General features: G+C 41.1%; 1 protein-coding gene across 1 annotated transcript in view; it reads left to right on the forward strand.

Annotated features, from left to right (window-relative positions):
- Positions 1-7,660: 7,660 nt before the first annotated feature.
- LOC126335948 (guanylate cyclase 32E-like) overlaps positions 7,661-12,055 on the forward strand; it is a 437,004-nt gene continuing 432,609 nt past the window's right edge. The window contains exons 1-2 of the mRNA XM_049999424.1: positions 7,661-7,710; positions 9,648-9,709. Coding sequence (XP_049855381.1) covers positions 7,661-7,710; positions 9,648-9,709 — 112 coding nt within the window. The remainder of the gene's footprint in view (positions 7,711-9,647; positions 9,710-12,055) is intronic.

Genomic DNA, 12,055 nt, shown 5'->3' on the forward strand with positions numbered 1-12,055 from the left:
CTCGCCTTCCCGACAATATTATCTATGTAGTCCTTCCAACTGAAGTTGTTCGTAATTTTAACACCCAGGTACTTAGTTGAATTGACAGCCTTGAGAATTGTACTATTTATCGAGTAATCGAATTCCAACGGATTTCTTTTCGAACTCATGTGGATCACCTCACACTTTTCGTTATTTAGCGTCAACTGCCACCTGCAACACCATACAGCAATCTTTTCCAAATCGCTTTGCAACTGAAACTGGTCTTCGGATGACCTTACTAGCATTACAGCATCATCTGCGAACAACCTAAGAGAACTGCTCAGATTGTCACCCAGGTCATTTATATAGATCAGGAACAGCAGAGGTCCCAGGACGCTTCCCTGGGGAACACCTGACATCACTTCAGTTTTACTCGATGATTTGCCGTCTATTACTACGAACTGCGACCTTCCTGACAGGAAATCACGAATCCAGTCGCACAACTGAGACGATACCCCATAGCTCCGCAGCTTGATTAGAAGTCGCTTGTGAGGAACGGTGTCAAAAGCTTTCCGGAAATCTAGAAATACGGAATCAACTTGAGATCCCCTGTCGATAGCGATCATTATTTCGTGCAAATAAAGAGCTAGCTGCGTTGCACAAGAGCGATGTTTTCTGAAGCCATGCTGATTACGTATCAATAGATCGTTCCCTTCGAGGTGATTCATAATGTTTGAATACAGTATATGCTCCAAAACCCTGCTGCAAACCGACGTCAGTGAAATAGGTCTGTAGTTAGATGGATTACTCCTACTACCCTTCTTAAACGCTGGTGCGACCTGCGCAATTTTCCAATCTGTAGGTACAGATCTATCGGTGAGCGAGCGGTTGTATATGAGTGCTAAGTAGGGAGCTATAGTATCAGCGTAATCTGAAAGGAACCTAATCGGTATACAATCTGGACCTGAAGACTTGCCCGTATCAAGCGATTTGAGTTGCTTCGCAACCCCTAAGGTATCTACTTCTAAGAAACTCATGCTAGCAGATGTTCGTGTTTCAAATTCTGGAATATTCCATTCGTCTTCCCTGGTGAAGGAATTTCGGAGAACTGCGTTCAATAACTCCGCTTTAGCGGCACAGTCTTCGATAACAGTACCATCGGCACTGCGCAGCGAAGGTATTGACTGCGTATTGCCGCTTGTGTACTTTACATACGACCAGAATTTATTCGGATTTTCTACCAAATTTCGAGACAATGTTTCGTTGTGGAACCTATTAATGGCATCTCGCATCGAAGTACGTGCCAAATTTCGCGCGTCTGTAAATTTTAGCCCATCTACGGGATTTCGCGTTCTTCTGAACTTCGCATGCTTTTTCCGTTGCCTCTGCAACAGCGTTCGGACCTTTTTTGTGTACCACGGGGGATCCGTTCCATCTCTTACCAATTTATGAGGTATGAATATCTCAATTGCTATTGCTACTATATCTTTGAATTTGAGCCACATCTCGTCTACATTCGCATAGTCAGTTCGGAAGGAATGGAAATTGTCTTTTAGGTAGGCTTCTAGTGACACTTTATCCGCTTTTTTAAATAAAATTATTTTGCGTTTGTTTCTGATGAATTTGGAAGAAATGGTATTGAGCCTAGCTACAATGACCTTGTGATCACTAATCCCTGTATCAGTCATGATGCTCTCTATCAGCTCTGGATTGTTTGTGGCCAAGAGGTCAAGTGTGTTTTCGCAACCATTTACAATTCGCGTGGGTTCGTGGACTAACTGCTCGAAATAATTTTCGGAGAAAGCATTTAGGACAATGTCGGAAGACGTTTTCTGCCTACCACCGGTTTTGAACAAGTATTTTTGCCAACATACCGAGGGTAGGTTGAAGTCCCCACCAACTATAACCGTATGAGTGGGGTATTTATTTGTTTTGAGTTCAGAATCCGCATAAACACCACATCCCTTAGCCAGCAACAGGGTCAGGGCCTGTTTAAATTGCGCCACGAGAAAGGCGGTAGTTGCAGAAGACAGAAAATCTGTTCGGGTAAACATACACGAAAAATTTTTTCATTAAATAACCCAATGGGCATTACGTTCACAGGACTCACATTTAATGTTAACTTGAGACGTAGAAAATTTTGGTGCTGGAGTTCGAATTCGGTTCTCTATGAATGGAACGTATCTGGGTTGGAATCCTAGTCCAGTACAAAAATATTTATAATTTCCTTGTAAGCCATTGTGTGTGCACACCGAAGTATAAGCGAAAAATAATTTTCATTTTTAACGTCACTTCACGAATTGTGAACAATAACGATAGCCACCATTATTTCTAGTCAAATATGTGAGCATCTTACTACTGGTGAGCAAGCAGTTAATAGTTTATATCTGTTTATGGATGGATACGGGTGACAATGGGTGCCGGGTTCGTTTCTTGGGCAGAAAATGAGTGTATCTTTATTACATATTGATAAATCTTGCTGCTAGTGAATTCGATATTTAACATTAGATTTTACTTAGTTACCCAACCGATAACATGCTGGGTACAAAACCCTGTCACAAAATTTTACATCACACCTTTGCAATTTTCAACACGTGCTCACATGGTTACTTGTGAAGGAAAGTATATTAAAAGACGTCTTTCGTAGTTAGTTAACAGGGAGATAAGGGGCTTGATTTAGCACAAAATATTTCGTCATTTAGTTTCAAGTTCATGTGCGCTAACTGATACCTTACAAATCAATCATGTGACAAATACTTCAAAGCTACTCTTCATTCTAAAAGCCAATCAAGAGCAACACCGTTAGTTACACGGTTATTTGGTAAGCACGAAAGCTTAAGAGAATGCTTAGTAACTTTTAGTTGTAGACGCTGCAACAGAGGGATCCAACATGGCGGTATGCACAGCTGTATAATACCGAGAGCTTACGACACATAAACAGTCAGATAATGTATGTATTCTTCTTACTTACATCACGAGGAAAGACCATGGGGATAAAATTAGAGAGATGCTCACGCACACAGAGGTTTACTAGCAATCGTTCTTCCTACGAAAAATTCGCGTCTGGAGTAATCAAATGGGGGAAATGATAATGGTATGTATAAGGCCCTGTATCAGACACCTTAGTGTGGCTTGTGAAATATAGATGTAGCTGAAATAATGTGTTATTCGTAGTTTATGAAATGTCTTTGTTGATGTTCGCGTTTCGTAATCAGTGTCATGTTGTGGTTTCATCTGTGTTGTTATGTGTCAGCGGTAGTGCCAAAGAAATCCTACGTAATAAAAATTATTTGCACGCATTTAATTGCAAAAAAATATAATTATTCTCATTCTGTTAACAAAGTCAGGTGATACTACAGAACCTAATCGCTCCTGGACAATAATTTTTTTCTAGTTTGCAGTTCTTATAAGATATAATAACAAAAATTCCAACGACAGCTACTTAAAAGGAGGGCCCCGTAAATAATTCCCCCGACTTTTATATCTGATGTTCAAGTTGCAGTTGTTAGCTAATTGGCCTCTACGTTTGTTAATTCAGGTCCCCATCAAAGCGGTAGCAATCGGCGCTAGGGCCAACGCTGGCCCTACCACGTCTGTTTTGCGCTAGATCGATCTATGGTTACAAGCTGAAGAGGCTTTTCGCGTTAGCAGGCGTCTTCTGCCTGTCACCAGTCTAATGGAGAATTGGAAACGTTGCAGCATACATTCAGCAGCAATGTGGTCTTCGAATTACTTCCAGGACTAGTGCAAAAGTTTACTTCTAAATTCACTCACTAATATCTTATCATTCTCATTAAAAATCCTGAATGATTCTCGCTTAGGAGGATGATATAGAAGGTATCAAATGAATAATTTTGATTCCAGGAAGCTCGTTGCAACAGAAACTACAGCTGGTTCGCTATTTACGTTGCTGTTTAGCTGACGAATCTACGATTGAGGCGACAAGGAGGCAAGATGTGTTGCAGATGGCTGCTAGCGTAAGGGTAAAGTGTTTGGACATGAAATTGCAAACTGAGCTTGCTGTCGGTTCAAAAACTGGCGATGACAATACTCCTTCCTTACCTGTAAAATAGAATCTCGAAGTCCGATCAACAATTAGTAAAGACATCGAATGAAAACATCTCTGCCATTACATAGTCCGTGGATGTATAGACACAACATTTGCAGAATTGCATACATGTTAATCCTTTTTTTCTCCTTCTGTAAATAATATAGACTTAAGTGTTGCACTGAATTATTTTTTAACTTTATCGTGCTAATTCATATTGATTTCGGGTATTTTGCCTTAAGAAGGCAGACTTTTTTGTACCGTTATCATAAGTTGTAATCAATTTTTTTTACTGTATTACATACTGCATATGGTTTTTCGGTAGTTTACTAAACACGACACAAAAAATGAGGTAGATGTTAGTCAGCAGCAATGTAACTCCCTTATGATTCACAACAGTCTGACCAAGTCATCTGTAAAGCATACACTTGACATTTAACGGCAGACATTAACATCCCTGCATTTTGAATAGTGTTTTACCTCCAGATTTCGCATTTTACTAGCATCGTTGCTAAGCGCAAATAAATAAAGAAAAGCAACACGATTTCTGCTCTCAAATAAAGGCTTCACCAATTAATTTAATTTTAATGTGATTAACGAAGAACTGAAGATTTCCGACATTACATCAATTAGTATTCCCTATACATGGAAGGAACTCCATAATTACTATATTTTGGCAGATGGTTCTAAAAACGATCAAAGAGCATATACCTTTCATCCAATTACATGTGTAGCAGCAGCATAATGAAGATAATAATAGCAATCATGACAGTAATCATCGAATTATCTGGTAACCTCACACACTGCAGTTGTATTTCGGGAAGTAAAACATTAGTTGCCATAGAAAAAATTTCATATTGGCATTAAACCGGAGCTATGAAGACTAGAAAGGTCCTTATATCACGCAGTCATGAGGTTCATGAGGTTAGAATAATACCTGCATTAGAAGCTAGTAGGTAATTAACCAGTTATTCGAGAGAGCAGGATTTTTCATAGCTTCTAGGCGCACCGTCGAACAGAACAACACAATCAGGACATTGCCAACTGTGAGTTGCAGTGGTCTGCTCGGTTTATCTTAGTTTGATAATTGCGGGGTATAGGTTAGATTCTCACTCATGGCGTCTATTTTTAACATTCCCGGAAAGATCTAATTCGCCTATGGTTACGTCAGGTTCAAAATGTTAGGTCGCACAGTGGTTCAGGATCCGCATTAAACACAATATCCTTTCACTACCAACAACGTCAGAGCCTGTTTAAATGGCGCCATAACAAAGACGGCAGCCGCCGAAGCCACAAACTCTGTCGCCACTAAACTAGCACTAAAATGTTTATTTCATTCAATTTAGGAATGGTTCTTTCATTCACAGTGTTCATATTTAATTTGATCTCGAGACTTTATAATTTTTGGTCCTCGACTGGGATTCTAATTCGTATCTCTAGGAATGGAACGTATCTGGGTTGAAATCCTGGTCCAGCACAAACATATTCATAATTTCTTTTTACGCCCTAGCATTTGTACACTGACCTACCATGGAATAATAATTTGCATATTTAATGTCTGTTCATGAATAGTCAACAATAACAATAGGTACCGTTATATCGAGTGAAACATGCGAGCATCTCACTATTGGCGATCAAGCAGTTGATACATAATGTCTATTTATGGATGGGAAACTGCGTCAGAACGCGCCGGGTTCGATTCCGGGCAGGCAAAAGAAATTTTACCCTCATTTCATATTGATACAGCTCGCTGCTGGTAAATAAATTCTATTTCTGACATCTGATTTTACTTAGTTAACAATCCGATAACATGCTGCATAGAAAATCCCATCACAACATTTTTAATCATAGCATTCCAATTCTCAGGACATGCATACAATGTTACTTGTGAAGGAGAGTATATTAAACGTCTTTTGTGGTTAGTTAACAGGGCAATAATGGTTAAGATGTAGTAGAAATAATTTCGTCATTTCGTTTCAAGTTCAGATGTGTTAACTAATACTGGTGAAAACCTTTATTTTTCACCTCTCTTGATGATCGTTGGCTTGATCAAGTCCCGGGAAGGTGCGAAAGCGTATTTTAGTTAGTATTGGCTACATCTGTGGGTTTCTGTCCAGATTCTGAACAAAAACTTTCGTCATGTCATTTGTAGTTCAAACATGTGGCAAAAAATCCTTCATGAATGATTAGTACAGTGACGCTACTGATTATACTCCATTAATACTGCGGCTTCTATAGAGCGTTTGCCACTGCTTATCGCGTTTTCTCTAACTAGTTCCTTTCACGACCAGTTTATGCAAATACCAATCGGCACTTGGACATTTAGCAGGTGTGGGAAAACCTTATACAGAGGAGAAACACTTGGAACTGTCATAGACCTCTCTTAATCCAGACAATGTCTCAGAATATCTTGTTCATGCAAACATTTACTTTGTTTAAGGATTGCTACATAGTTTATGTGCCATAGTTAGTTGTTTCAGATAGTAATGAGATGGTAACGCTTTTGAAAATCATTGTAACCTGTCCAAGCGTTAGGGACTAATTCATCTCTAATTAAGTGATTTTTTACGTCTTGCAGTTATCATGGTGTGATGTTACATCGCACTGATTGCCTTAAAGAACAGTGTTGTCTAGTGGTCTCCATTTTGTATAGTCGAAAAAGACTGTACCGCAAAGCGATTAGAGGACCCGCTAGACACCAACGTTATGTTGGTTGCATGCAAATCAGGCGGATCAGAATTCAGGTCGTTTGGATATTTTTGCACATCATAGTACAGAAGCAATCTCAGGTGTCACCTGTTCTGACAGGGGGATCCCGGTATTAAATTTCTCAAATAACATAAAATAAAAAAGATCAATAATACCACAAAATTAAGGATAGTTAATTATTTTAAGTGAGAGATATACTCTCTGGTGGAAACTTTCTTAGTATCGAGCTGGACAACGTTACTGGCTGTAGAAAATTTTATTCTTTCTCCACAAATGTTAACCAAACGTGGCCATAGAGCGCACGAAGAAAAATACGTTAATTTCGGGAAATACTACAAGAAGGACAGGTCTTCCTTCTTTGAGTTTCATATCACTGGAGTAACAACTGGCTTGCATTTAATGGCGTGTTGCGTTCTGTACCTTGCGTTTCACAGCGTCGTCGGCTTGACTGCTGCTGTGTGTCGTCTGGTCTGTAAATCTATCAAAATCCTATACTAAACCTGGCTGATTCTATTCCAGCAAAGTTGCCCTACGCTTTTGTGAAGCGAAAAACGTTAACTTCAACCTAGTCTACTTTTAATGGCTAGGCACAAGCGCAAGGCTGGCTTTCTGTGTGTTACTGTGCCCTCGCACTTCTCACAAGAATTTTACTGTATTGTCTCTTCGTTTTCAGCTCAGGAGATTTACGAAAAGAATAGAGCCAGCTCTTATCTGAATTTTGGAGCCGGTTGAAGAAAGTGTTCACACCAATATATATCTCCTTTCCCTGTCATCACGTCAGAGAGAAATGACCTCCGACCACACTCGACTACTTCTCAAGGGATAGTGCCTGTTGCTCTGGGCAGTTGCACATCTCCTCAGCCTAGTTTCCCTTCCCTCTACAGTGGGGTTGGACACTGAATGGAACAGCCAATGGCAGTTTCTCTTTCATTTCTAGTGGCCATGGCTGCTCAATCAGCAAATGGCTTAATAAGTACAGTGTCATATAATTGGTTTGTTTTCAAGTGAACAGCCAGGTCTGTTACCCTCCTTACTAACACTCCATCATCCACCAGAGTGGTAAGTTACGTCCTCACAGGCCGCTCACGTGATATACTGTGTTTCCCCCAGTTGTCTGCCGTGCCCGTCACCTGCACTAGACATTGACTAGACTGAGACTCTGCAGGCCTTTGTGGCACAGCGTGGCTAGCTAAACCTGCCTTCTCCTCCCGTGATGCTTCCACCCTGTTTATACCTGACTAAAACATACAAATTTACGTAAGGGTGTTATCCTCGTCACTTTCGATGCCATGTGTATTAAATCTCAAACAAGCGAAACATAGACACAAAAATCCATCCCAAGTTGTAAAACAAGTGTCTTGCAACTCTATAAAAGATACGTAAAAAGGAGGCACCCGACATGTAAGGTGTCCAAAATCCCGAGCCTTACAATCAAACAATAAGTTTCGAGTTATCACGAATCTCTTCATATGCGTTGTGTGGTCTTCCGGAGGCCCAAATTCTAATGTGGCAATTCAGAAGTCCATAAATACGGAATGTTGCTTCATCTGGATACACACTCTTTTCAAGTAATCATTGTTCGGAGCTATAGAGACCAAAATGAAACACGCGAATGCATGCCACAGAGGACTATCGCTTCGATGCAGTGCATGGACCATTTGGACTTTGTACGAAAAAAAGCCGTAACCGTTTATGTAACGCTTTACGGACAGCTGGTCGTGCTTCCTGCAATTCACATATTGAATGATGACGTAACTTTCAAGGGCTGCACTGCAATGCTGCATGCATTCTATCAACAAGTGCTTGAGACACAGAAAACGTCCGTTTAGAGGAAGGTCTTTGACACTGCCTGCATCTTTAAAGTTTTTGAACCACCTCATTATGCTTGTTTTAGCCGGTGTTGCGCTCCCACACTGGTGTCGATAATTCCCCAGTACCGTTGCCGCAGATTTGGATTCTGTATAGCAGGTGTCACATTGCGTCTTCTCTTAGTCTGCCGCCATTTCATTCTGTCAAAGTGAAATCTAAATAAATAACCGTCAAATTACGATTTTTTTAAAATCTAACGGGACGTCAAGGACACCCTGTGTTAGAAAAACGTGTGGTAATTACTAAGTGACAGGTACTTTGGCAGGTTATGGAACTTAAACTACCGTAATTTCAGACGTCACGTACACAAACGAAGAAACATTAGTACCTTTCGTGTCCGAATATACACAGAAGACGTAGTCACGGTCACACCTGTGGAAAATACCGAACTCACTCTCTAAATTAATTGGCATGGATGATACCAGCCAATTGTTGTGCGCAGCAGAGATATAATGGTAAATCTTGTCTGTTTTCTTGTAGCAATATGGTAGTCCCCTGAGTGATTATTTGTAACAATACTGAAGATTTTTGGGTCTCTCTTTCTCGAACGTAAACCAAATGATGTTGCCGCTCTATCTCTGACTACACCGTACCTTGTCGGGTAACGCGACGAAAGGAAGATTAGAGACACCATTCAGATCTGAGAACGCCCAACCACCACGCTCCACCGAGGCTGCTGTAATCTCTCACCGTACCCGTTGTCAACAATTACCAGCTAACTGTTCCAATGGGCGCGCTGGCTGCTATAGTAAACACGTCACTGGAGGGAAGAGGCAACACTGGCCGGATCTAGGGGTGACCGGGATCGATATTACTTCGCGGCAGCAGCGTGTAATACACTGCAAACAGACAATATGGTACTTCAAAAATGGTTCAAATGGCTCGGAGCACTATGGGACTTAACATCTATGATCATCAGTCCCCTAGAACTTAGAACTACTTAAACCAAACTAACCTAAGGATAGCACACAACGCCCAGTCATCACGAGGCAGAGAAAATCCCTGACCCCGCCGGGAATCGAACCCGGGAACCCGGGCGTAGGCACTTCAACTTCTTAAGCCATTACTCTGTCACTCATTCGACACACGAGGTACCAAAGCGCCTCTTTCATTTAATAAATGGTTGAACAGTGGCGTAGTGGTGTATCATTTTGAATTGCCATAGACAGTCTGGTGGAGGCTTCCGGAGACATCAGCTGAATCGATGTTTTCCATTCAACACCATGATATAAATCACACAGTGCAAATAATGGTTATGCCAGAGAGAACGGATCGTTTGTTATGGAAAATACGGAGCTCTCTAATCACATACATTGAAAACGTTTTCGTGGAACTGACACTAGCTCAATAAAATATCCAGAAGGTAGTTTGGAGTGATACTGACCTCTGCAGTAATATACAGGACGTTTAAAAAACTGTCACTAATTCCCATGGCAGGTAGTATCGAACAAAACTAGAAGGAAAGTTTCTAGACTGCTGAGTCGAAACATTATGACCACCTGCTTAATAGCTTGTTTGTTCTCCTTTGGAACGACATACATCACTGATTCTGCGTATCAGGGAGCCGACAGTTTGTTGGTAGGTTTGTGGAAATATGTGGCATTATATGTCTACGCACGGGTCAGGTAATTCGCGTAAATAACGGGCAGCTGATTTGCGTGCATGGTGATGGTGCCCTATAACATCCCAGGATTTACATCAGGTGAATTTGGTTGCCGATACATCAACGTCAGTTCACTATAATGCTCCCCAAACCACTGTAGCATGGTTCTGGCTCAGAGACAGGACAATTATTCTGTTGAAAAACATCAAGCGTGAAGGGATTCAGGTGGTTCACTGCTGTCAGCGTGTCTTCGATTACTACCAAAGGTCCCATGCAAGCACAGGAGAATGTCTCCCATAGCATAATACTGTTCCCACCAGCCTGCATCCTTGGCGAACTGCACGTTTCGAGTCACCGTTCACCATCTAGTGTAGCACGTTTCCATTCATCGACGGTCGAAACCCGATGGTCCCGTCTCCACTGCACGAGAACCATCTACCAAACACTTAAGTGTGAATTGCAGAGTAGACACATAGATGTAGACGTAGACAACAACACCAATCAAGAGCCATATTCAGTTCGAGACTATCTTTACATCAGAATAACGGAAGGTTTCTTGACGTCAAGTACATAATTATTATCAGTTGCAACATATATCACTTACACAGGGCGTAAACAATAACAGTTTACAATGCACCACAGTGGTGTGGGGAAAGTCGAGATGAACGTGTGACAGGACACTTGGGGTCTACCAGTGCGGGAGACAGCCTCCAATAGGCCTCCTACAAAAGCCACCTAAGCTACAGCGTAGGTACGCTACGTGAGATTTCGACATCCTCTCACTCTCTTACGCCAACAGCTTAGTAGGCCACTTCGTTAACTTTATTAATTTAAGCTTCCCCGAGAGGATACTGAAAGTAAAGGGACTTTTGTAAACTTTAGACGAAAACTAATCATTTTTAAAATTCGATCTGTATTTAACCCTTACAAGCAGACTCGTTTCGTAGTAAAAAGACTAGACGAACAAGATGATTTAATCGTTAATTTTATAGTGTTAAAACTCACAATATTTTGAGGTAAAATTTGCACAAACGAAAATTTTACATTTTGTAAGTACAAGACAAATGGGTGTTTAATAGTGAAGTGCAATTTTGCTAAAACCTCGCGTGGCGTGCATGCTCTGTAGCTTAGGTGGCTTTTGTAGGCAAATTAGAGGCTTTTGCCGGCTTCATAGATTGCGAGTGTCCTGTACCGATTTGCTCGTCTCGACTTCCCAGATACTTCTGTGGTACGTTGTAAACTGTTATCGTTTACACCATGTACTTGCTAGAATTGGTCGTAATTATTTACTGCAAGCCCAGGAACCTTTCGTTAAACTGATGTATGGTACCGTGGCTTGAAGATGGAGGCTTGACTTAAGCCGGTTGTTGTCAATAAATATATATGTATTGCAATAGCTCTTGGCGGTCTCATAATGCTGTACCTTTCACTTATCACCTCAAACAGTCAGCTACCATTCAAATTTCTACATATTAGCCCATAGGTACGACACTTTTTTTCCTCAGCAATGGGTGACTTGGTGGATATTTTGGTCATAAAGTCTGTATTTTGGGTGTTCAGGAAACGTTCCACCTTGAAAGTCACCTAGTGATCATTCTGGAAATACACATCATTTAATTCCTTCATCTGGGGAAAGAGAAACAAGTCACTAGAATGTATGAAAAAGACGGAGGGTCGAGGGGGAGGGGGAGGGGTAGGTCGGTTAAGGCAAAAACTGACAGCCCAAAGAAGCAGCAAGTGTTACTGTCATGAGCACAAAAAGAGGCGAGGCTTTGTTGTGAAATTAAGTCACCGCCTTGGGTAGCTTTTCGAGATGCCTCGCTCCTGTGACGGATAGCACCATGCCATTGTAGTCACAAGAAACA

This window comes from Schistocerca gregaria, chromosome 2, assembly GCF_023897955.1.
Source record: "Schistocerca gregaria isolate iqSchGreg1 chromosome 2, iqSchGreg1.2, whole genome shotgun sequence".
NCBI lineage: Eukaryota > Metazoa > Arthropoda > Insecta > Orthoptera > Acrididae > Schistocerca > Schistocerca gregaria.